At 41.1% G+C, this 26,598-nt stretch overlaps 2 protein-coding genes across 2 annotated transcripts; both read right to left on the minus strand.

Moving 5' to 3' along the window:
• Positions 1-2,020: 2,020 nt before the first annotated feature.
• agr2 (anterior gradient 2) lies at positions 2,021-5,917 on the minus strand. The gene is made up of 8 exons (XM_086062401.1): positions 5,869-5,917; positions 4,374-4,495; positions 4,241-4,304; positions 4,100-4,152; positions 3,937-4,013; positions 3,495-3,558; positions 2,288-2,371; positions 2,021-2,210 (listed from the first exon to the last, which is right to left on the minus strand). The coding sequence occupies exons 2-8, from the start codon at positions 4,480-4,482 to the stop codon at positions 2,161-2,163; spliced, it is 501 nt and encodes a 166-aa protein (XP_085918527.1). The 5' UTR covers positions 4,483-4,495; positions 5,869-5,917; the 3' UTR covers positions 2,021-2,160.
• A 10,546-nt stretch (positions 5,918-16,463) lies between these two features.
• Positions 16,464-25,890, minus strand: ppp1r10 (protein phosphatase 1, regulatory subunit 10). The gene is made up of 19 exons (XM_086062380.1): positions 25,600-25,890; positions 25,256-25,432; positions 22,645-22,753; positions 22,479-22,565; positions 21,993-22,128; positions 21,796-21,847; positions 21,632-21,721; positions 21,420-21,548; positions 21,240-21,345; positions 20,995-21,098; positions 20,696-20,823; positions 20,180-20,336; positions 19,923-20,063; positions 19,600-19,846; positions 19,287-19,362; positions 18,981-19,196; positions 18,339-18,453; positions 17,464-17,817; positions 16,464-17,384 (listed from the first exon to the last, which is right to left on the minus strand). Exons 3-19 carry the CDS (start codon positions 22,749-22,751, stop codon positions 17,254-17,256), a joined length of 2,376 nt encoding a protein of 791 aa, XP_085918506.1. The 5' UTR covers positions 22,752-22,753; positions 25,256-25,432; positions 25,600-25,890; the 3' UTR covers positions 16,464-17,253.
• Between the last annotated feature and the right edge of the window lie 708 nt (positions 25,891-26,598).

A 26,598-nucleotide genomic window follows, 5' to 3' on the forward strand; every position in this document is an offset into this window, starting at 1 on the left:
TATTTACAGTGTTTTAGTGCACAGGCATTTCTAATGAAAATGCATATTAAAATAAAGAAAAGGGAAAAAAAAAAGTTAAACTGTTATACGTTTGCCTCAAACATCTCACAGGAGGAATTACACCACACCAAGTGGCCCGTCTGATCAGAAATTATTGCCTTCTTGCTCTGTATCCCACTATTCCTCTTCCTTGACCTCCTCTTCCTTGGCCTCCTCTTCCTTGGCCTCCTCTTCCTCCTGCTCTTCCTCCTGCTCTTCCTCCTGCGCTTCCTCCTGCGCTTCCTCCTGCTCTTCCTCCTGCTCTTCCTCCTGCTCTTCCTCCTCTCACTCTTATCCCTCTCATTCTCTGGTTGCCATTGTCCATTGTTCAATGTTCACCAAACAAAGCAGAGGCTCAAGGCCCTTTTATGCTACAGTTCTCCTGATTAGAAATTGCTCACCAGGCCTGGGTGTTTAGAGATTTGCATAGTTGTGGGTTGATGCTTTGAGATTTCATTTATGGGGGGTGTGCAGCAACTGACTATTGTGTGTACAGCTTTGACAACAAGGTGATGTGTAATTGACATCAGAGTGTAAAGAAGGAAAGTCAGAGTCTAATGCAGATAAGGGAGTGTTTAGATGTGGCAAATTGGGCCAAGCAATTGGTACTTGAAGTGAGGGTTTTGCAGACTGTGCCATATTATCGAGTGTTGTAAAAAACTATAAACAGGCTGACTGACCGATTACAAGTTTCAAGACAGCTGTGATGCTAATTAGAGGACACACCTTGATTGAACAATTTCCTATGGTCAAATTTTTTTCTGTTTTCAAAGGTTACCATCATTTTTGTCCAGGCCTGTTTGAAGAGATTGTTTTGTGAAATAATTCTGTTGGACCACAATTGAAAAGTCTCATTTTCATTGGCTACATTTTCACATTTGTTTTTTAATTACTTTGTCAGATTCATACAGAAGCGTGACCCTCCTCTCTTTTAATGAATATATTTGTAAGCTTCAAAGTGTTAACTCTTGAGTTAAAGCTTAAACTTTCACAGCACACACACACACACACACACACACATATATATATATATATAAATTCTGTGTTAATAGCTTCACTGTCAGAACCAAAAGTGTTTGTGATTTCTGCAAACAATGTTTCAGTACTTTTAACACCTTGCATGTCATTGTGTCCAACACTGACCCCTGGGGGATGCCACCAGTAATGTTCAAAGTAGCAATAATTACTAGGGGTGGGAATCTTTAAATGTCTCACGATTCGATTCCGATTTTTGGGCGTGCGATTCAGAATCGATTTTCGATTAAGAGTGATTTTTTTATTCAAAATGATTTGATTGACTGATTTTTGCTTCAATTTATAGATGTTCAAGCAATCGTAATGATCTACTCCAGTCTGACTCGCTAATGCTAATTAGTGCTCTACTCGCGGCACTTTTATCACTCAAAAGAACGGCTCCACGCTGCAAAAAAAAGACTTTTATTGGAATAACTTGATCTTGACTTTTTCCTTCTCCTCTCTAATGTGGCTACAACTTAACAGTGTATCAGACCGCGAGGAACCACACTGCCCCTAAGTGGCCAAATCGGGTACAACATGAACAGCGCTCCCAATAAATAATTTTTTTGGGCACACCCCTAATAATCACCCAACATTCAAACTGTGTCTTGTTGCTCAAATAAAGCTTCACCCAGTCCTATACTGTACTTTACTTGATACCACAGTGTTCTAGCCTATTGATTAATAAATTATTTTGGTCAATGAATATTATGTTTTAATATATATATTGTGTTTCTTCTCATGTTCATATTTTGCAATTTGTAACACAGATGTGTGTGGGGGGTTCTGCTTCAATATGTGTGTTTTTTGTTTGTTTATTGGGCATGTAGTGAACATCATCCGATTGCTAATTTTTGCAATCTCATCAAGACAAAAGAACAACATTTTTGTCCTGCCATCCACAGAGACTGGTTTAAGACAACACTAGTCACTGATGGTATCACTGACTGCAGTTCTGTGCGAGTTACAACGACAAACATTTTCAAATTTATTTGAAAGACAATATGGATGAACAGTTGTAAGAAAGAAGAGCATTAAAGAATCGATCGTTTCACAGGTAAAGTGAACTGACAGCATGTTGAGGGGCATCTCTTGTCCTCGGGCTCAAAGCTCCGACTTAAGGAGTTTCTTGGCCTTCTTCAGGTTGCTTGTCACTAATAGAGGAGAGAGACAGTTACATTCTATGTTCCTCACGTAAATTAGACAGTTCAGTTGCAGGGTTTCATCTCACAGAGTTTGATGTCATTCGGTTCGTAGGCATACATGCGGTTTGCATAGCGACCAGTGACATCAGCCCTCACTGTCATTGAGGGGTCTATGAGAGAGAGAAGCAAAAGCCTTTTAGTGTCATAGATCAACGTTTACATGAAAAATTACAAAAACTATGTCACATTGAAGTGTTGATAAATGTCAAAGCAAATCTCATTATTAAAAGGGACAGTGTGTAGAATTGAATGCCCTCTAGTGGTGAACTCATAAAATGCAATGACCTGAGTTCGAAGTGCATGCTTATGGTGCCTCAGAGAGGCCACACTTCGCAAGCCTACCACCAATTACTAATATAATTAGCAATCACTAGACCTACGGTCGACAGTGTTGGGAAAGTTCATTTTCTACGCAAACTAGTTCAAACTTAAGCTAACAAATTTTTAAATGAACTAGTTCACTTAATAATTTAAATTTTTTGAAGTTCATTGATCCAAAAATGAACTAGTTCATTATTTTGTTTTTTTACTTTTACTTTAAATAAAACTTAAGGACCCCGAGAAAGGAAATTTGTAGGAAAGTAATATAAGAATAATGAAACTAAAATAAATAATGCATGATAAAATAAAATAACAAAAAAAGACAGACGGTTCCTGCGCATGTTGGCCTCTTGGGAGCAGTGTGGTGCCCTGTAATCGTGCATGTGGAGTACAATGGGATGGAAGAAGGTCACATTTGAGCTATTAAAGCAACACTAAGGAACTTTCAATTTACGTTGATTATGGCGCCGTCATATGGACAAAGTCGGTAACGTTATACCTGAAGGAAGACCACGTTTCTCATGAGGACAAGCACATTGCGTCATTCTTTAGCTCTCGACATTCAAATTGACTTCAGTCTTTGTAACGAATGGGTAAAGGTGGAAGTGACGTATGCCATAAAGCAGTCAGCACATTTGTAGTTTTTTTGTGTGACAGTGATCCTACCATCCTCCTAAAAATTGCTTGGTGCCAGTAAAAATGATACAGACCCCCTTAGGCCATGGCAAAGGTACCATTCAACTAGTTTTAAGTCAATGTTTCATCAGAAGAGTTATGAAAATATTTTATTAAGGTTGAAAACTTCCTTAGTGCTTCTTCAATACAAATCATTTTTCACAGCTTGGGGGGGGGGGGATTTTGGTCAAATCATATGAAACGAACATGCTACTCATTTCCATAATTAAGTCTTACCAACAAAAATGATTCTGGGAACATACTGTCCATCAGGGGATAGATGTTTGTCTGTGGTTTCATACTGTGGAAAAAACAAAAATGTTGTCACCAGATTTGACCTAGAAGCTACGCCACCCATCCATAGAATTGGTCATAACCAGAGGTGGCAAATCGAGGTCCAGAAAGTAAAAACCCTGCCACAGTTTGGCTTTAGCCTCAAGTGCATCAGGGGTCTTTACTTTCTGGACCTGGATTTGCCACTTTCGTTCATAACAACAATGAAAATCATTTCATGTGAAAAGTGTCATCTCGTACGATCTTTTATGAACTGAGAGTTTACCGGTAAATGCAAATTAATTTTTTGGTTTATTTTTTCCCTCTCATATGTAGGGTCTCTCGCATTTTAAACACCTGTTAAGCTCTGGTTAAAAATCTTTACAAATCAGAATATGGGACCTACCACCAGGTTAAGTACAACAAAGTCCTCATCAAGGATTTTTTGGAGCTCATTGTCTTCTGCAAACACTTTCTTCAGTGCTGCAAGAAGAACAAACAAACAGTTCAAACAGTCTTGAAACCTGATTCTGTTCTAAAAGTTTTTTTGCCCCCATGGTCAAACCTACCCAGAGAGTGTGGACAGTCCTCCAGGTGAAAGAGAACCATCAAGGGCTTGTTCCTTAAAGGGCGAATCAGTCATGTCACGTCAGGATGTGACAACACAAATAGCTCAACTTAAGTTAATGATTTTACGATATATTTCTTACCTGGACCTCGCCCAGTAGAGCGCTTCCTCATACGTCTGAGACCAGATCAACTGATCACCCCATCCTGGAGTGAAATCAACATTAGTAAACATTCAAAGCATGCTGACTTTCTTTGAAGAACTTTCTCACCAACCTCTGGACAGAGTTTGAGGGCTCCTCTTGCCTGTCTTTGGCATGTATTTGCCAAATGTAAAAGACACAGCGACTAGCACCAAGAGGAGTGACAATGATGTTTTTATCATCTTTGCAAGGTTACTGGAAGACATTTGAAATGTTTAGTCAAATACTAATATCACAGGATCAGCAGGAATGTTGCCACTTAAATGAATGTCAAAACATATCATTATGACTTTGTTCTTGTACATAACAATGCACTTTTTTTCAATCGCAATATTGCAACTTTATTCTTCTCAAATTGCAACATAAAGTATTGGAACCTAAATTCGGCCTGGAATAGACTGGCCGTTTGGGAAAATCCAGAATGTCCTGATGGCCACGCAGTGCCTGTAATTTTTTTATTTATCCCCTCTAAAATGTTTTTTTTTTTTTACGCTATGAGTTAATAAGCTTCACATGTTTTTTTTCTCTCATATTATGACTTTTGTAAAATTTTGCTCGTATTATGACTTTATTTACGTAACATTCATTTCTTAATAATGTTCATGGGTCAATGGGACCCTCTGTATTGTTTAACCATAAAAAAAAAATATAGCAAAGCACAAGGCAATGTCAGCAAATATAGGTTAATTCATCCCCCCCCCTAGAATTTCCAAATGGGTCAATTTGACCCATAACGTAACAGGAAGGTAAAGTTTTTATTCTCATAACTTCATAAATTTTTGGTTGTAACATTACTTCTTTATTGTTATATTTCCGCTATATCCTGGTGACTTTTCAATTGAGACATAACATAACTGTTGAAATATTGCAGCATTATTCTTGTAACATTAAATTTTTTTCCTCATAATACTTAGACTTGACAGCTATAGACGTCAAAAGATCGATTTTACTGGGCTGGCAGTGAATGAGTTAATTTTGTTATGGATTAATTATGATTTAATCTATTTTTGTGAGTGACTTAATTTATAGCAAACCTTGTATGTAACAATTTTTTTTCATAATATTTTTGTTGTAAAGTGTTTAGAAAAAGGACTCATACCATTAGGCTACTACATAAGTCTTGCAACGTAACTACCAAGAAACTAAATTAATGAAAATCCAACAATAAACAATTTCGAAGAAACAAAACACTCCGATTAAGCTTACATAGACATGACTACCAGCCAGAACGATGAGTGAAAGGAAACGAAAGATCCAACAAAGACTGCAGGAAAGGAGGAAACTAACGAGACAATGACAAACACCTGGAGAAGAGGCAAGTGGCTGAGGGAGCTGATTGGAAGACACAAGGGACTGGTATGACGAGCACAATGTCAAAAAACTCAAATTTACCACACCCAAATCATGACAATTTAAGAATGACATGCCACTCTATTGTGAACACTTAGAGTAACAAAAGTTGGTAAAACATCCACATCCCAAATAAATTTATTACATTAGAAAAAAAGAGCTGTTCATATACGAAACAGAGCATGGTGGTGTCAGTATAGTGACCTAACCTCTCTTACCTGTTCCTGGATGGTCAGGTGAGAATGGCACGGAATTGCTGTTCCAGGATCTCCTGTTTTTTCACTCTTACCTGCTGGATATTTAAATACATGTCCGCCCACGGTCCCGCCCCTCTACCCACCTCCTCTTACCTTCTGGAGTGCCTTGAGCATTTTAATACTCTTGTACTAGGTTAGAATATAACATTGAATATCTGGACACAGCAGTTATTCCAGTTTTTCTACATGTAAGCAAGCAATAAAGAGAATGATATTTTTTTCAGTGTGCAAAACTAATTATTCATAAAACAGTATATTCTGTATATGTGTTTGTTTGTTTTTTAACGATATAGTACTGCACTCACAATAATATTTTTACATTTTCAACAGGTGCATCTCACTAAATTAGAATATTATAATATTATAGAAATGCTCATTTATTTCAGCGCAGTTCCATTCAAAATATGGTCTAAACATTTGGCAGAAGACATGAGGGATGATGACTGGGCGCATTGTGATTGGCTGCTGGAGCCCAATGACGCTGGACCCACAATAATTACGCACTATGAACAAAAGTATTGGGACACTTACGCTTGCTGGACAACAAGCCTCTGTTTTAGTCACACGTTTTCTGCCATTGCATTACTTTCAATCATTCATTAGGAACTCATTGAAATACATGGAAATTAAATTTTTTAATGTAAGAATAATTCACATAAGCATTATTATTATTATTATTATTATTATTATTATTATTATTATTAAACATTTTTAACTAGAAGCAACTAATTTTAATTATATAAATGTTATTATCATATAATTGGATAATTATATTTTTTTGGGGGGGGAGAGAGAGTGCTCAGTATTGTTCATTCGGTAATCTTACCGATTCGACATGTCATCATCATTTCTCTCTCTCCTTTTCCCCCCTCTTTTTCTTTTTTGGGATGTGCGTGAGTATGTGTGTGAGTATATGCATGTGCGGGTGGGTGGGTGCATATTTGCATGTGTGTGAGTGTGTGCTCATTATTTCACCTAAAACCTATTCAAAATCCCATACTGTTCACCTAAACCGAATACTTCAGAATCCAGCTAGAGTCGTGAAGTTGTCAGGAGACCCGAGGAAGGATCAAAGAAAAGAAAGAAAAGTGAAATCCAGTAACGACCAGACATCACCTACTACCCACTGGTTTACCAACCAGAATCTTTCACAAGCCCAGAAACATCTAAATTCCAACAAATTAGGGAGACCTCAAGAGATCAAAGGAAAGACTGAGGAAAGGAAGGAAGGATATATGAAGCAGAGTGAGATCCACAGATATCAGCCTCCACCGATTCAACGACCAGAGGAAGAGGCAGATTGTGTCTGAATTTCGGTAGAAGCTGATGTGGTGGATCTGGCATGCATGAAAACCTCCACCAAAGTGGGGAGCCGTCAACCCCGGCCAGGACAGAGCAGGCACAACCCCCCAGGACCCCTCAGGCCGCGGCAGCGCCAAGGCATAACCCCCGGGCCCCACAGGGGCCACCGGCCGGAGAGTAAATCCAGGGGCCAGAAGCGCCTCCCACCCCAACACGGCCCGCGTCCCAAGCCCAATGCAGCAAACGACAGGCCCACCAGGCACCCCACCGGCCTACAGCAACCCCCCCATATCAAACTTAGATACATTATGCTGAAGTGGCTGCTACCCCATGACCTGACTCTGGATAAACAGAAGAAGATGGATGGATAGATATACTTTTTGCATTATCTTTGATAATAAAGTTATTATTTTAAAAAATATATTATATTTAACCAAAACTTTCTCATACTTACTACTTATTTAATTGAAGAGAAATCACATGGTTCACTACTTTATAATGAGCTGTATCTCGTCCATTTCGATTTAGATTTTTTTTACCCTATAATGGACTGCTAACTTTGTTCTTATAGTGTAAGATACATTTGTTAACAAGTCAATCTCTCAGCATTAGGTTGTTAAGATCCATCTTCTCAACATTGTGCTGTGTCCTGCAGTCATTAGTTTGTGCAAGCTGGCTTCTATCAATAGCAGCTCTCAGTGAGTGAATCAACCCTTTTACGGCCTACTCAGTCTCGACACGCACGCACGCAGTCTAAACGACAAGTAGACAGGATGTCCTCCTGTTCCTATCTATCTAAAAACGATAAGAGAAAATTGTAGTAGCAAGTATTTACAGTGCAAATATCTTTGTTGTTTTAATATTATTTTTCATAGCAGGCTTTTTGGAATCCTAAGCAGTAAATAGTTGGACACATTTAGCAGGATTACACAGCTAAACTAAGTTTATAAGATAGTAGCGTGAGCTAGTAGCTAGAACCTAATTATTTTCACATAATTTGGTACACATTAGAAATTTGGTCCTTCTCTGGGACACAAAGTAATACAACATCATGTTATGTAACCTAATTATTTTTACGTAATTTGGTATACATTAGAAATTTGGTCCTTCTCTGGGACACAAAGTAATACATACATCATGTTTTTACTATAGCATTTACATAAACTTACTAAAAGTAGTAAACAGCATTTTGAAATTGTAAAACAGTTAATAGTTGGACATATTTAACAGGATTACACAGATAACCTAAGCTAATTATCCAATAGCTAAAGATAGAAGCTAATTATTTTCATATAATTTGGTATAAACAGAGGCGTAGTTTGCCATTAGGCAAGGCAGGCAATTGCTTGGGGCCCCTTAGCAAGCAGGGGCCCCCAAAGTGTCAAAAACTGCATATCCTTCACATTAGCAGTGCAGCAATGACAATTGACCGTCTCAAATTCCATGAGTCAGGTCTTTTTTTTCTTTAAAATAAAAAGACCAACAACCATGTATAGTAGGGCTGATTATTTTTAATTTTTGTAAATGATCATGAATAGTAGTAAAGATTTGATTTAATAATAAAAAAATGGGGGGGGGGAAACAACATAAGTAAGGTTTTTTTTGTTTGTTTTTTAACGACCATGGTAAGGTGTGTATAATTTGCGAGTCTCATTTCTTTTTGTCCTACCCTCTCTGTTGTTGCCTTGTGTTTCTCTTGGTTAACTCCCCTAAAACAGTGGTTCTTAACCTGGGTTTGATTGAACCCCAGGGGCTCGTGAGACCATCATAGTTGTCTGCTATAACACTCATCAACATACTTGGAAATGTAAAATAATTGTTTTTGTCTATTTTATGGGTTTTATTATTAGGGTTACTAGGCACTGTTAAGGGCACTTATTGAAAATACCTTTAGTGCTGAGGTGTCTTTTAGCCTCTGTCCATCCATTCATCCAGTATCTCTTTCTCTCCATCGTGTGTTGGCACAGCAACAGGGTCAATATTTGAAGTAGAGGGCAGGGTTAAAGGCCACTCCTATCGGCCCCTCGCATTCACCAGCTGCACTCAACCCTGCCCTGAAAACACGGATCTGACTACGACATATACACACACACACACACGCGCACACACACCCCAACACACACACACAGGCACGCACGCACGTACGCACACGCACACACACGTACACACACATATACACACACGCACACACACAGCTTGTTGGTTGGCGCGCTTGAATAGGATTCAACTACCTGGGTATACGGAAACTTAACTGAAATCTGAAGTCGCCTAATACAAAGATGGGAGTCACTAAGCGCACAGTAATTTCTTCGCTACAAATCAATACAAAAATGCCATTTGGTCACTAGTGTTTTTTAAGGATATTTGTAAATGTACAATGCTGTATTTCATTATTAATCAAACAAATCTTTTTTCAATCTAAGAAATTCTGGATTGGATCTGATAGCGACACATTGGGCTTCCTGTTTTGTTTTGTTCTGTTGGTGATTGTTATTTTTCTGTTTCCTGGACAGGTTACGGCCGTGAAGACAAAATCCTTGTGTGTGTTACAGACAGCTACCCACCAGAAAAATGAAACTAAGCTACAACAAACTGACAAAATTCATGAACAATTATTTTTCGTGACATCAAACTAGCTCAGAATTCGATCCAGTCATTACCAGTGTGGATGGTTGTTCGTCTCTGTGTGCACTGCGATTGGCTGGCAACCAGTTCAGGGTGTACCCCGCCTACTGCCCGAAGCCAGCTGGGATAGGCTCCAGCACCCCCTGCGACCCTTGTGAGGACAAGCGGTTAAGAAAATGGATGGATGGATGATTTTTGGGCCTTTTGGGGGATTTGTTTTTTCTTTTTGCACCGTTGGGCGTCCCAGCGCCACATTCCACAATTTGGTGGCATGAATTTATTTCCTACAAAAATACCAATACGTCTGCACGCGGAGTTAGACCACTTGCCACTAGACTTTTGCTGGGCATGAAAATAAAGAATTAAAAAAAGAAAGAACTGAATAATGATGACCTCCTTGGACCCTTCACTGATCCACCTCCCTATCCTGACCACCTGTAAAAGAATAACCCCCCCCCCCCTCGGTACCATCAAAAAATTGCATCCCGACCTTAGAACATGCATTTCACCAATAGAATCCAACGTCTTACTTGGCATAATGGTTCTGATGCCTAAAATAAAACAAGGTATGACGAATGTGGAAATACTGAAGAATGAAGAAGAGGGTGGACAACAGATTTAAAAAAAACTGAGAGAAATGGTTTTAGATAGATTTTTCAGAATTACCTTAAAAAGAAAGGTGTTTTTTTGTTCATTAGCACACTATTACAGTCACATTGATTTAAAGTCATAACATTTATTTGAAATATTTTCGATGTGCCTCCACTAGTCTAAGCAGAGTATTTTTGCTTAATATTGGGTTAATGGAATTAGAATTAAGTCGATAAATCCATCTGGAAGCTGACATTTTATGCAACACCGCTCCCTGCTGTCGGCTGAAATTGATGTCAAAGTACCATCGGCTCAAATTGCAAAAGTCACATGACCAAACCCAGAAATCAAGAGAGCTGTGACAGAACCAGAACTAATCAGAATACAATCTTCAGACTAGTACAGGTACATATTAATGCAAATAAAATTTGACTCGCAAAAATTTGACTCACGCTTTAAGAGCTGTTTAGAATTAACAACTAATAACCGGGACTAACAACACGAAAAATCTGGGCAGTACATATTGTGATATTTCTTTCTTGTACGAAACATCAATGATAAGACAGACAACGATGTGCTCACAGCGGCTTGCTTGTTTAATCTGCTTCCCACTTGTATGTGCACTAACTGATCCAGTTATCAACTTGCAGTAATGTCAGACTTTCGCCAATAGGGGTTGCCTAGATTATATTTTATTTACTTATTAACGTGTTGAATTTGATTCCCGAATATACTACAATATACAAATATAACTGTTCGTCGCAATGCTGAAGATCTTCTTGGGTTGATAAATAGGCAGATTTGTAAATAAAGCGAACATATGGCAAGCGTATGACATGTTTGGAAAGCAAAGATCTTTTAATCAAGGCAAACTTCTTCTTTTTTAATATGCAGGTCACAAGAAAGTTATTATTATTATTATTATTATCGAGCAATTATACACAAACAAATAAGGCACTCCTGTATCATTAAATGACAAACTACTTGACATAGATTGAGCATAAGCATTCTAACAATATAAGTGAACATAGAAAATAAAATAAAATAAATTGAAAAAATAAAAATAAAAACCAACAGAAATTATATTTGTAAGAGGACTTATCAAAGCGAACGTCGTCCGAGGAAAGGTGGCTTAATCAACCAACCAATCGCAGCCTTTCTTCCTTGAACGTCACTCCGTATTTATATTCTGGTCTACTTCATGTACTAAATTGTAAATTATGAATTTTACACCAGGTATCACACCAAAAATTATTTATTCATAAAAAGTGTATTTCATATAAGTCATATAAGTCACTTATGCACAATATGAACTAAACTTGTACTAACATTATGGCTTGATTAACACGTATTGCATATAATAAAATTGTACCTACATAACATTAAAAACAAACAGTTCTTAATGATTAAATCCAAATGTATTTATTGTGTTAAAAAGTTATTATTTGGCGTACAAACAGCGGGCGTCCACGGCCCACTAATGATACGAGACTACAAGTACCGCACTATAAGAATCACTGGAACAAGAAGAAAAATAATTTTTTAGCAAACAAGTTGTAAGTCAATTAGTCAAACCAGTTCGGCAGAGCTCAGTGGTAATGGTCGTCTCCCAACCAAGAGGTTGTGGGTTATAGGAAAATTGTTTTCATTTATGTCAGTAATATCAAACACACACTTTCTGTACATGAGAAGGAAGGTCCAACAGTTGTTTGGGAATTGTAATTAACTTTATTGCACAATTACCTTTTTTTGTTTTTCTTGCACTCGACAGAATAAAAAAAAAGAAAATAATTAAAACTAGTACTAAAACCGTGAGTCATCACCTTATCGTGGTGGAGGGGTTTGCGTGTCCCAATGAGCCTGGGAGCTATGTTGTCCGGGGCTTCATGCCCCTGGTAGGGCCACCCATGGCAAACAGGTCCCAGACAAAGCATGGCTCAAATGACGAACACAAACTTTGGATTTTCGTTTCCCTTGCCCGGACGCGGGTCACCGGGGCCCCCCTCTGGAGCTAGGCCTGGAGGTGGGGCTCGAAGGCGAGCGTCTGGTGGCCGGGCCTACACATGGGGCCCGGCCGGGCACAGCCCGAAAAGGCAACGTGGGTCCCCCTTCCCATGGGCTTACCACCGGTGGAAGGGGCCAAAGGGGTCAGGTGCGCAGTGAGTTGGGTGGCCTTGGCGGTCCGACCCTCGGCTACTGAAGCTAGTTCTGGGGACATGGAATCTCACCTCTCTGACAGGGAAGGAGCCCGAGCTGATGTGCGAGGCTGAGAAGTTCCGACTCGATATAGTCGGACTCACCTCCACACACGGCTTGGGTTCTGGTACCAATCCTCTCGAGAGGGGCTGGACCCTCTTCCACTCTGGAGTTGCCCACGGTGAGAGGCGCAGAGCAGGTGTGGGCATACTCATTGCCCCCCGGCTAGGCGCCTGTGCGTTGGGGTTTACCCCGGTGAACGAGAGGGTAGCCTCCCTCCGCCTACGGGTGGGGGGACGGGTCCTGACTGTTGTTTGTGCTTATGCACCGAACAGCAGCTCAGAGTACCCACCCTTTCTGGAGTCCTTGGAGGGTGTGCTGGAGAGCGCTCCCCCCGTGGACTCCCTCGTTCTGCTGGGGGACTTCAACGCTCACGTGGGTAATGACAGTGAGACCTGGAGGGGCGTGATTGGGAGGAACGGCCCCCCCGATCAAAACCCGAGCGGTGTTTTGTTGTTGGACTTCTGTGCTCGTCACGGACTGACCATAACGAACACCATGTTCAAGCACAAGGGTGTCCATATGTGCACTTGGCACCAGGACACCCTAGGCCGCATTTCGATGATTGACTTTGTAGTCGTGTCATCGGATTTGCAGCCGTATGTGTTGGACACTTGGGTTAAGAGAGGGGCGGAGCTGTCAACTGATCACCACCTGGTGGTGTGTTGGCTCCGATGGCGGGGTAAGATGCTGGTCCGACCAGGCAGGCCCAAACGTATTGTGAGGGTCTGCTGGGAACGTCTGGCAGAATCCCCTGTCAGAAAGAGTTTCAACGCCCACCTCCGGCAGAGCTTCTCCATTGTCCCGGGGGAGGCGGGGGACGTTGAGTCCGAGTGGACCATGTTCCGTGCTTCCATTGTTGAAGCGGCCGATCGGAGCTGTGGCCGTAAGGTGGTTGGTGCCTGTCGGGGCGGCAATCCTCGAACCCGCTGGTGGACACCAGCGGTAAGGGATGCCGTCAAGCTGAAGAAGGAGTCCTATTGGGCCTTTTTGGCCTGTGGGACTCCGGAGGCTGCTGACAGGTACCGGCTGGCCAAGCGGAATGCGGCTTCGGTGGTCGCTGAGGCAAAAACTCGGACATGGGAGGAGTTCGGTGAGGCCATGGAGAACGACTTCCGGACGGCTTCGAGGAAATTCTGGTCCACCATCCGGCGTCTCAGGAGAGGAAAGCAGTGCGCCATTAACACTGTGTATAGTGGAGATGGGGTGCTGTTGACCTCGACTTGGGACATCGTGAATCGGTGGGGAGAATACTTCGAAGACCTCCTCAATTCCACCAACATGCCTTCCTTTGAGGAAGCAGGGTCTGGGGACTCTGAGGTGGGCCCCCCTATCTCTGGGGTCGAAGTCACTGAAGTGGTTGGAAAGCTTCTCGGTGGCAGGGCTTCGGGGGTGGATGAGGTTCGCCCGGAGTTCCTAAAGGCTCTGGATGTAGTGGGGCTGTCGTGGTTGACACGTCTCTACAACATCGCGTGGACATCAGGGACAGTGCCTCTGGATTGGCAGACCGGGGTGGTGGTTCCTCTTTTTAAGAAGGGGGACCGGAGGGTGTGTTCCAACTTTAGAGGGATCACACTCCTCAGCCTCCCAGGTAAGGTCTATTCGGGGGTGCTGGAGAGGAGGATCCGTCGGGAAGTTGAATCTCGGATTCAGGAGGAGCAGTGTGGTTTTCGTCCCGGCCGTGGAACAGTGGACAAGCTCTACACCCTCGGCAGGATCCTTGAGGGTGCGTGGGAGTTCGCCCAACCAGTCCACATGTGCTTTGTGGACTTGGAGAAGGCGTTTGACCGTGTCCCTCGGGGAATCCTGTGGGGGGTGCTTCGGGAGTATGGGGTACCGGGCTATTCGGTCCCTGTACGACCGATGTCAGAGTTTGGTCCGCATCGAATTTGTTTCCTGTGAGGTTTGGACTCCGCCAAGGTTGCCTTTTGTCACCGATTCTGTTCGTAACTTTTATGGACAGAATTTCTAGGCGCAGCCGGAGTGTTGAGGGGGTCCGGTTTGGTGGCCTCAACATTGCATCTCTGCTTTTTGCAGATGATGTGGTGCTGTTGGCTTCTTCAAGCCGTGATCTCCAGCTCTCGCTGGAGCGGTTCACAGCCGAGTGTGAAGCGGTTGGGATGAGGATCAGCACCTCCAAATCCGAGACCATGGTCCTCAGTCGGAAAAGGGGGGAGTGCCCTCTGCGGGTCGGGGATGAGATCCTGCCCCAAGTGGAGGAGTTCAAGTATCTTGGGGTCTTGTTCACGAGTGAGGGTAGGTTAGAGCGGGAGATCGACAGACGGATCGGGGCAGCGTCTGCAGTGATGCGGACGCTATATCGGTCCGTTGTGGTGAAGAAGGAGCTGAGCCGAAAGGCAAAGCTCTCGATTTACCGGTCGATCTACGTTCCTGCCCTCACCTATGGTCACGAGCTGTGGGTCGTGACCGAAAGAACAAGATCCCGGATACAAGCGGCCGAAATGAGTTTCCTCCGCAGGGTAGCTGGGCTCTCCCTTAGAGATAGGGTGAGAAGCTCGGTCATTCGGGAGGGACTCAGCGTCGAGCCGCTACTCTTCCACGTTGAGAGGAACCAGTTGAGGTGGCTCGGGCATCTGGTTCGGATGCCTCCTGGGTGCCTCCCTGGGGAGGTGTTCCGGGCATGTCCTACCGGCGGGAGGCCCCGGGGACGACCCAGGACACGCTGGAGAGACTACGTCTCACGGCTGGCTTGGGAACGCCTTGGAATCCCGTCGGAGAAGCTGGCTGAAGTGGCTGGGGAGAGGGAAGTCTGGGCTTCCCTGCTAAAGCTGCTGCCCCCGCGACCCGACCCCGGATAAGCGGAATTGAAGACGGAACGGAACGGAAATAAAACTAAACTAAAACAAAGCATAAAAAATAATAAACTGACAAACTAATTCAAACTAACAGAGTCTAAAAACTACAAGCCAAAGTAAAATAAAATAAAAAATCCTACATTAACTACAAAATACAAGTCAAAGCAAAAATAAAAATATGAAAGATCCTACACTAAACCTGGCACTGGCAAGCCTGAAGGGAATGGACTGTAGGGTCCAGATTACTTCACGAAGTTCTGTCCAGTCGGGTAGGGCTCACCAAAGACCACACTATAGCCTACGGCTATAGTTTATTCTAAATTTTAGTTCCATCCACGTAAAAAAAAAAAAAAAAACTTTATTCGAACAATTTTTACAGTGCAAGGGCAAAATAAAAGAGAGACCAAATTACAAATAATTGATCACTAATTATTATGATAAGTTATAAAACCAAAAATTGTTGGTATTTTGTATAATTTTTTTTTAGTAACCAGAAATGTTTTCATACAATCAAATGGATGTCTTCAATGTAACCTCATCTTTGCAGGGTACATGACTAAACTAGTTTACGCATTTTATACAGAAGACTTTAATAATGATCCAAACCTTGACACACATTAAAGTATTTGGTCTCTCACTTAAAAAATAATCCTCATACAACATGTGCTGTATATTAAATGGGTAAGATTATGTTGTTCCAAGATGTTAACGTTAATATTCCTTTTAAGATTTCAGAACATAATCCAGGTAAGGAAAAAAAAACATATTTGTAGCTCAACAGCCATTTCTTACTTTGGAATTTTGTTACTGTGAGCAACATTGCTTAATAGCAATTTGAGTTATGATAAATTTACATAAAATTTAGATTTTTTTATTTATCATTCCATAAATTAAAATGTCATATTCAATGTCATGTATTTATCCAATGAAAATTGTATTCCCAATTTCAAATGAATCAGAAAACAATTATATTTTAACATTTATTTCATATAGTGTACAAAATAACAACTGAAAAATATGACCGCATGAACATGTATTGTACACTGATTTACAGTACAAACATTCAATGAACCCGTCATAAAAAAAGGGCCTGTTTTTAACATAGTATCAAAATAAAACATGGGAGAAAAAAAAGGTCCCACAAGAGACATAAAGGTAATTGTTTTCACAGAAAACACATACCATAGCTGACCCGCAGAATACTTCATCATAATACTGACGTTCAAACCCCTTTTCTGAGGTTAAGATGGAGAGTTCAGAGGTCATTTGCTGTAGACTTGTCATAATTTGCAATTATTTGCTGCCCAGTCACAAAGTGGAGACAAAAGTTGAGGGTAACACTCACAATTAATTCATCATCTTTAGCTCATTCGCTTCATCGGGATAAGGGACCATTCACCATCTAGTTGTTCAAGCTCAATCAATCACTTGTGGTGTAACTTGATTAACACCTTTTTTTCTTTTCTTTTTTTAAAGTGCAGGCAAAGAATCACGCAATAAGAAAACACAGCTGAAAGGCAACATGAGTACGCTGGAGGGGAATTATATAGGAAGTTCAAGCAAGTTGCTTACAGTGACAGGCAGACATAGTGGCAAAAACTGTCAAGGTTTCAGTCTAACAGTTAAGAACAGTCCCGTTAGTGATCAGTTCATGAACAGAGTCCGTCAGTCGGTTGAAGAATCACGCTGCAGTGGGTTGATGAAGAGCAATTTGAGAATATGGCAGAGGTGGCACAATTATGTTTTCAGCTGCCACTTAGTGTCCGTGCTGGTTGTTTGGGGGGAAGGGTGGTCCATTTACACCAGGGTGGTAAAAAGCGCAGTTGCTCTCGTATCTGCAGTTTCCCTTCATCATGAAGTGGCGACAAACAGGACGCATGGACATGTCTGTTGAAGGTTTCAAAAAAATGCTAATTAGTTTGAGGAATCATACCGTAGATGCGTGTCAAAAATGTTGCCCACATACCATTCATATTGTGTCCTCCTCTTGGACCCGATCGTCCTCGGCCTCGGAAACCCTGCTCTCCTCCTCGGCCCCTCCCTCCCCGGTGGAAATGGCCTCCTCGGTGGGGCCCTCCCCGCATTGAGTCGTCTCCCCAGTAGTTGCCGTTATCCCCGCGGCCCTGTCCCGGCGGCGGTCCCATCATGCGCGGGCCTCCGCCGGCGTTGAAAGGTGGCCCGTGATTGTGAGGGGGCGGGGGGTGGTTGAAGCGGGGGCCGCCTGGGGGCATGTTGGGCGGAAAGCCGCTGTTCATTGGCATCTGCATGTGCATGTTGTTCATGTTGTTCATGGGACCGTGGCCCAGTAGACTTGGGTTGACTGGATGGACAAGAAAAACAAAAATATGAATGGAAAAACGGCATACTACAAGTCTGTTACAAAAGGTGAAACATTTTTATGAATATTCAATTAATTGGTTGATTTGGGTTAATAAATGTTAGAATCAATGTACATAAGTTATCCCATATTTACTCTTATAGTATTGCAAAGCATGACGCATGCTCTTGCAGCTGCTAAACAGGAACTGTGCCCTTATCACAAGATAGAAACATTTTGCGATTGAACTTTGACTGTTGAAACTTTCAGTGCCGAAGAAAAACACATCTACATTATTATCTGCACAATGACTCATAACCGTGATGGTTTTAATGTTGCTGCTGTGCTTTGCAATTTCAAGACTGCATTGTACTACTCTGCGATGTCCAAGTGAATTCAATTAATTGTTTAGCCCTATTAAATATTCAAACAAAAACACCACTCAAAAAAAACTGTTAGTCATCTTGGCCATGGAATGTTTAGTACGCTTAACTGTGAGACATCAGGGCATGATGCGACCTTACCTGGTGCCGGTCCCTGGTTCTGCGTCTGTTGCAGTGAACCAAGAAGTTGTTTAATCTTATCCGAGAAGTCAGGCTGCTTGATGAGGTCTTCAGTAGACTGGTTGCCAGAAGCGCCCTAAAATAGACAGATTTCATTAGTTATAGTCCAATCCCATTTATAAAAAAAATGGGGGGAAAAGACAGGATACAAACGAAAAATTTGAGGTATACCCGCACCATATTGTGGAGATAAATCTATATTCGTTGCGCTAACTTAGAAAAGTTGTTTTAGATTGTTTCAAGTTCTTGCATATTAATTGGGAAATTGGTTGGTGCTTAAAATGTACTCATTTGATCCACTTTTTTCTTACCTAGATTTGAATTGCATTTTATATCATTTAATATCAGATGCACTTGCATTTATTTTCTTTACTTCATTTCTACATGATCAAACGTGAATATTGCTGTAGTGACAACTTAATTTCCATCACGTCTATGCAACTATTTATATCATATGTTTAATATAAATATATAGTTTTATTTCATTTTCACAGATATAGCATGTGTAGGACCTATGAAACGGATTCAAATGAGTAAATCAAACAGACGAAAAAGCTTTATTTGACTGCTGACAAAAGCTCCCAGTCTGCAGTAGTCATGTACCATGATAGACGTGAGCAGCTCCTGTACGTTGACAGCTGGTGTGACGGGATTGTTGACAGTGTTTGTGGTCTGGGGGCTACGTGAATTGTTGTTAAGGTTGCCCATCAGGTTGGCCAGAACAGGTGGCAGCTTGGAGCCCTCGGTTTGGGCCAGGGCAGGAGCCTGCTGAGACGTGTCCATTGGCTCAGAGTAGCTGTCGTCTGGTATTGAAGAGTCCTACAAAAATACCAGACGCAAGTTGAATAAGGTGGTCAATTATTATCAAAACAAGTAAAAGACATGATTTGTTTAGAATTTTATACTGACCTCATCTAGGGGAATCAGTCGAGGGGGCATAGGTTCATAAGGCTCTGGGTCTGGTTCATGGGGACTGTCAGGCACACTTGTAAAAAGGACAAAAGACGACAACTTTTATGAAAACCACTTCGAGGCCCCAAGCAGTGTGAGAATTGTGTGCCATTCATAACCTCATATCCGCATTGTCATAAATCAAATACCCCACTGCTTGTACATGTTATATTAAAGCAGCAAGTGTTTCACAGAACCCTCCATAGGACAAAAATAAATCCATAGAACCAAAAGTGCTTAGTGCCATTTACATCACATATTACAGTCCTACCTCTCTTTACTGAGGAAGATCTCCTGTAAGATGCCCATCTCGCGGTCCCGCTGGGTAAACTTTTCTGTGCTGTTGGAGCCAGGAATGACCAGACTGCCAGGCAATGTCAGCGGCCTGGGGAGTGTCCAGGGGACCCTCTCCTCCATAGTGTCATGAGAAAGCCGCCGGGACATCTCAAATGTCTGTCTATCCATCATTAACTCCCGTTTGGCCGCCTCACCGAAGTCCTTGACCTTGTTGACATTGACTAGGGGAGTGAATAATATCATTAGTAATTTGTGTTTACGGGAGTTAGACACACTTCGCTGTGGCATGTTTCATACCTCTCTCTGTCTCATCGAGGTCAAAATAAAAGTAATGTTTTAGATCATCTTCTTGAGCCCAATGAACAGTCTTCTTTTTCTTGCCCTTCTTGGTCAAGTCTTCTTCCCCACGAGGTTCTGACAGAGAATTAGGCTTGTCTCCTGCAAAATACAATCACGGCAATATAGTTAGGCAATTTAAAAACAGGGGAAAATATACAGCTATCTTTTATTACAATTATTATCTCTTGATGCTCTCTTATCGGAGCCAGTCTTACCAGTGTCCATGGAGTCGGGCTCTTCAGAGGGTACAGGGGTCCCAGGCCGATCCGGCTCCTGGTTTTCATCAATACTATTTGAAGAAACGGTCTCGGGAGATGTTGGTTTAGCAGAAGATGAGGAATACGTAGATGGTTTACTGTCAAATGGATTTGTCTGAGGATAAAAGATTAGCAGAAGTGAGATATAAGGAGACTACATTGACATGTGTTGCATAATTGTACAACGCACAACAGAAACAATCACAATTTCTACCTTCAAAGCACTTATAGGAAGTTATTACAGTACTTACACAATGTACCATTTGTGATTCAAATATTAAATTGTTTTAACTATAAAATTGCGAGTCACCCAAAACAATATGTATTGAAGCGATCCTATTTTTTTGCCAACTAACTACACAGAGATCTATGGTCGTGATCGTGGTGGCTTAAGAACATAATTATATTTTACTAAACCTGTTGTTTGCTTTTTTTCAGTTAGTTTATAGATTTGGCCATCCATTCAATGTCTACCTTATTTGAGGTCGGGGACACAGCCTTGGCATTAGAGGGTGAACCAGCTGCAGCCTTCTTTTTCTTGATCTTGATACCCGGCACTGGAGCCGAGTTGAGCGCATCTAGGAACCCGGTGCACTCCATTGCTGCACACATAAAATCAAATTACACTCAGAGGTTTGGACATGGATACTTCAGCATAGAAGTGGGACCCAACAGTTCATACTTGATACATTTAAAACCATAGCTTTTAAGATTACAAACAATGTTTTTATTATATCCCTATATTATAATGTACAGTACAAGTATACACTTACGTTGTGCTGGAATGATCTTGACTTTAATTTCTTTGGTAGAGTTGGATGGTGTGTTTAGAGGTTTGTATTTCTTCTCCAATGGAGGATTATCATATGGACCAGAGCTGTTCAGAGTTTAAACAAAAAAGAAAAGAAAAGAGGAGAGCATAGTTATTGCCACTGACCACAAGATGGCTGCAGAGAGCAAAATGCACATTGACTGTGATGGTGCTGTGCTCATATTTTATTCAAGTAAATTTCAGTACCTTAACCTCTTGAGGACCGGAGGCTTGATGTTGTACTTGTCACCAAGCTGAGGCGCAGCCGGGCTCTTCTTTGTGGGGGCGGGGTTAGGAGTGTCCATCTCAAGACCTACAAAACCATTGTAATTATTTTAAAGCATTTCGGAAAAATGAGAGAGTAAATCAATTATTTCAATTGCTTACCTATGGAACGAATTTTTGCATGACTCGGTGCATGAGCTTTAGCCTTGTCTTTCTTCTTCTCCTCCTCTACACTCTTTTCCTTCACCTCTTTGGGTGCAACCTTGCCATCTTCTTTCTTCTTCTTCTTATCTACACGTTGAGTAGAAAGCATTTTAAGATTATATCAAAAAGAAAGAGTCATTGATCAAACAGAAAAAGTAAACCATCCATACCAGCAGGACTGCTGGCATTGCTCGATACACTCTGGGAGCGAATTGTTGCCATCCAGCCATCGACAAGCACAGATGCCAACTTCCGCAATTCTAAAATGTGAACGAGATTATGCATTGAGTCTAAACTACTTGAAACAATACGCATGACAAAAGAGAAAACTGACCTTCAGTCTCTGCGCCTTTACACAGCTGCTTTACCAACTTGGCTGTGTTGTTCTGGGGAGAAAAAAAACAATTTGGAAACTTAGTAATGATCTAATTAAAATCAAACATATTCACAATACATTAAACATAATGTTATCTGTACCAGTAAAAACTGATTTTCAATCCATGCAATGGAGGTGGTGAGTTTGGTGTGTACCTGTTTGAGGTGGTCCACTTTGAGGGGTAACTTCTGCAGAGTGAGCAGAATAAGTTGCAGCATAGGAGAATTGTTTGTGGTTTTGGAGTAGGTGAGCCATGAGTTCAGCAACCTGTAGCCACCAACTCTAATGAACCTAAATAAAAGTGGGGAAATGTGTTTTAAGAAAAAAATGCATGTATGTAGGGATTTGTGGGGGTCGCTGATGGTGGGTGGCTATGAACAAAATAAATGATAAATTCATCATCCTTGCCACACTGCTAACATTAAATATGTCCTGTCTTTTACAAAGCATTCCAAAGGCAGTATTTGTCAGATATTCTTTTAATACATTTTAGGTCTTTGAAAAATAAATCCCTCCCAAATTAGAGCACCGAAAAGTTGTGTAATTGCATTAGAGCTACGTCCACCATCATCAACCACACGCAAAAATGTATCATCGCATCACACCAATAATTAAGATGTATCTGAATAGTCAAGACTGACCTGTTGAGAACATCATGTGACTTTGTTTGAAGTAGGATGTTCAAGTACATACAACGACCGACCATCTTGGCAGACGCTTTCATTAGGCTGTGAAGAAAACATGCAGACATATTAAGACATTGTTTAATGTTAACTAGACACAATATGACAGACTTAAATTCCTCACCTGAACATCTTTGGGACGCCCTCTAAGCTGCAGAGTCCCCCATCTTTTCCAAGTAGAACCTCCACTCCCTTCAAAACCTCTTTGGGGTCCACCGGCGCCCCCTCCATTTCTGAAAAGCACACCACAAACATTTAATATATACGTAAGGCAAATGTATATTACCTGTTTATTTTTATAATAATAATAACCATAATGGGGCATTAGTATGTTTACTAGTAGTTATTTGCCTCCAATATATGAGAGGGGTTGCTCAACAGAACTGAATTCCACCCTTGCTATGGACAAGACCAACACCACTTCTTGCTATTAAACACAAAACTCAAGACCGCCTCTAAGTACCTCTCACTTTGCCACTTTTAAGTCAAGCACAATACACTGTACCACAAAGGTAGTGTTTTCACTAGACGCCACTCAACACCACCAGCGCAAACAAATTATTAACAGCCACGGAAATACTGAACAAATTAACTTACAAAATGACTTATGAGCAAACAATTTAGCAATAGAAAAACATGTACTGCCTCATACTTGAGCTGTGTTGCACGCTGCCGGCACGACCTCTAGTTGCAGAGACAGGAGCGGGACAGATGAGTGTCCCAGCGCACCAGAAAGTCTCTTCTCTGGACCTTGCAGGGCATTTTTACTTGTATGTGCTTCTGTGGGAAATGCGACTTTCCGGTTTACTAAGATACATTTAATTATATAATAGTGCAGCAACCCTATATGTAGCATTTCAATGTATTTACACATCCACCACTCGTTCTGTCATTTGAAATACAATTATAAACTAATGTTTCATATCAATTATGTAACATACTTGTATTTGTATAAAAATAGTCTTTTTTTTAAACATCAGATGGATATTTGCCAGTCATTCATAATTAACATAATTGCACATGCATGTTGAAATCACATTTGTTCAAAACTACAACTTAAGGAGCATTGAACAGGACTTATACTGATTACGTACAAATGTTAAAACTGTGTGAATGTAATGCTTTCACTCATGGGTCATGTCTAACAATCAGCACCTGTGGTTCATCTAGTCTCACCTACACATTGAGATTATTGACATCAAAAAGTATTTGTAGTAATAGTATTTTATACTGAGGTCTGGATTACTTTGGGTGTCTGCAGTTCTGTTGACAAGTGGGCAACAAATGTGTTATGTAATTAAATCAACATTATATTCAATTGTGTTGTGTTATACAATTAAACATTGGATCTGCAAGGTATGGTCAGAATGGGTTGTGCACTTTCTCCATGTTTGTTCATATTTAAATTTTATATGCACAAAAGCTCCTCTAGTTGATATTAGTTCATTGGAAATGCCATGGTGTGATGAATTAATTAGGTCTTACCCGTTTAAATGTTGTAGAAGACGTTATATATTGTCTCAGAACTCCACAACACAGCAAATAATTCAAAGCCTGTAAATGGCACAGCTGTTACACATGTACACAAAATGTCAGTGTCAAACAAGACCCTGCTACATTGTCCATTGAGAATTGAAAATAACTATGTGGTGTATTACTGGTACATAATAGCAATCAAAACTAAATAAATCGACCAAAAATATTTACTAATAGCTCGTTTACGTTTTGCTAACTCGTGTAAACAAAGTTTGTTTTGGGGACACCGTTTTGCTTCAAGTCCCTTGGTTATGTAAAGCCAGCCAAATCCTAAATGCAAGTGAAACAGACTGGAGCGGGAGGGGCAGTAAGATCGTCCGCCAATGAGAGACCTCCTAGCTTTAACCCCCTCGACGCCAGACTAGCCCAGTTAGCAATGAATCGCGCAAGCCACTGAAACATGACGTTTAGGGTTTAACACAAAGCAGGAGCAACGGTTAACTGGCAACCTGAAAAGCTGTTAAGCAGCAGCACAATCATTGTGGCTGCTTTACGGGTTTAAAAGAAAACTCCCAAATGTTCCAAAGAAAAAGCCACCAGATGGTGAGACACGAGCCAATTGTCCACTATTTTGACAACTCCGATTGTTTGTGTTTCGAACGACCACTTCCATTCAGTCATCCCGCAATCTTTATCCACAGATTGCCCAGTGCATGGTGCGGGATTTGAGGAAGCCCCTGTGCTATTATCGACATCGTCAATGCAACACTGTGCTTCAAATGTCCATCAATCCTCGGCCTAATGCAATCTTTATGTATAGATTGCGGTGGATTTCAGTTCCGTGGAGCAGCCCCTACAAAACCTCGGCAGGCAAAACAAAAAGTCCGATTTCATTGTTATTAGCATCCTAAACAAACACGGCAATCTTTATGATCAGATTGCTTATAGATACCATTATTTATCGATTTCAAATTTTATTAGCCCACCTCGTCTCACACACGAAGAAACGGCAACTTGTGTCGCAGTCAACATTCATGTGTGAGCTCATGCTAAACAAAAGGCTAGGCTAAAACGCGGCGGCTGCTAGCCAGCTACCGCAAGACAGCTAATGCGACCATTTTGGACTTAGACTAACAACATTATGCATTTATATTCAGACTAAATGCCCTCAACGTCTTAGTCATAACACATTGTGCTTTTCGGGCACTTATTTCGTTTATACAAAAAACATATATCGTCAACTTTGATGGCTTTAATACCTGCTTCAAAATTTCTAATGGGTGGGGCTTTGGTAGCTAAACGCTAGCCTTTTCCTTCAAGAACAAACTGGAGGCAAAAATAGTAATCAGATGTCCATTACTTGAAGAAAAAAATAGCAATTTGAGTAGTTGGTCGAAGTCCTCGACGGTTGAGTCTTCAGGAAAACGATTTGAGACCTGGAAAAGTGCACAGGAAAAAAAAAACATTTTAGTTGACACTCAGACGTAAAAATTCGCCGCTGAGGCGTAATCAACTACATGCATTGTTTTGTGTGAAAACGCTGGGTGATTTCACCTTCAAAAACGACAAATGTATGCACGAATGTTTTGACGTCTTCACTTACCTTTGACCAAATCCAGGAATGAGCTGGAAGAGGAGGGACTTAGCTTTTATACGTAGTGACGTTTTTTGCGTCACAGCAGCGTTTTTTTCAGCCCTGGTATTGCCTCAAAATGGCTGACGAACGACCTTGTTGTGTGATTTAAAGGCGTAATGGCGATTCACGCAGTTTTTCGACAATTGCGTCAACATCCCAACAAATTACACCTGATAATTTACGTATTTCGGTACAGTATTGCTCAAAGCACATATACACGCAAGACGTTTCACATTTCAGCGAAACGTAAACGTTATAAAATACGTACGTTATAGTTGTTACATGCCTTCAAAATGGCGACTGCTTAAGAACTGACACGCTACGTCTGCATGTGTGTTATGGTAAAAAAAAATAAAAAATAAAAAAATGTCATAGTGAACGTATTTATAAAATGCTATTACGCTTTTAACAAAGTTACTAACGCGCATTACAAGGCGCGTTTCTGGGAGTAATAAATCATTTTTTATATGTAAGCGTTTTCCTTAAACTATGACGTCACTGCAGTCAGCGGTTGGGAGTCGGGACGTGGATGCACGTTGAGAACGCCCATTTTGCTGTGATTCACTCACCGTGTAAGACTGTTCAAGCTATGGCCCAGCTTCCATTTTGAGCGTCCATGTTCTCATTTTCACATTTACAGCTAATGCATTTGTTTTATATTACTTGTGGAGTTTTTCTAAATATGCAAAGTGCAAATGAATTATTTTCAACTAAACTAGTAGGCCTAACAACATTTCTCGTCATAGCGCTGTGGTGAACAAAGATGATTATTTTTATGAGCAAAAATGGTTTCCTCCACTGATCTGTGTCAAGGTCCAAATTTTGAACATATCACATCACATGAATGATTCCCAAGTAACTGCTTTTGAAATGGTCATCCTATGACAGATTCCTGTTTTGGTTCTGAATATAGAGATGGGATTTAGCTTCTGTTCTGTTCTGTTCTGTTACTCGATATTTTTGCGT

Source organism: Leptonotus elevatus, chromosome 19 (genome assembly GCF_054856555.1).
Source record: "Leptonotus elevatus isolate MCC_2025b chromosome 19, RoL_Lele_1.0, whole genome shotgun sequence".
NCBI lineage: Eukaryota > Metazoa > Chordata > Actinopteri > Syngnathiformes > Syngnathidae > Leptonotus > Leptonotus elevatus.

What these genes read in the sequence shown, in the direction of transcription:
- ppp1r10 (XM_086062380.1), bottom strand. Translation starts at nt 22,751, where the DNA reads ATGGAGGGGGCGCCGGTGGACCCCAAAGAGGTTTTGAAGGGAGTGGAG. An exon ending in CAAGATCATTCCAGCACAAC is followed by an intron (nt 20,824 to 20,994) that starts GTAAGTGTATAC and finishes TTATGTGTGCAG; the next exon opens with CAATGGAGTGCACCGGGTTC. An exon ending in GACTGATTCCCCTAGATGAG is followed by an intron (nt 19,197 to 19,286) that starts GTCAGTATAAAA and finishes GTATTTTTGTAG; the next exon opens with GACTCTTCAATACCAGACGA.
- agr2 (XM_086062401.1), bottom strand. Translation starts at nt 4,482, where the DNA reads ATGATAAAAACATCATTGTCACTCCTCTTGGTGCTAGTCGCTGTGTCT. An exon ending in CTCTACTGGGCGAGGTCCAG is followed by an intron (nt 4,153 to 4,240) that starts GTAAGAAATATA and finishes TCGCCCTTTAAG; the next exon opens with GAACAAGCCCTTGATGGTTC. An exon ending in TTGTTGTACTTAACCTGGTG is followed by an intron (nt 3,559 to 3,936) that starts GTAGGTCCCATA and finishes TTTTTTCCACAG; the next exon opens with TATGAAACCACAGACAAACA.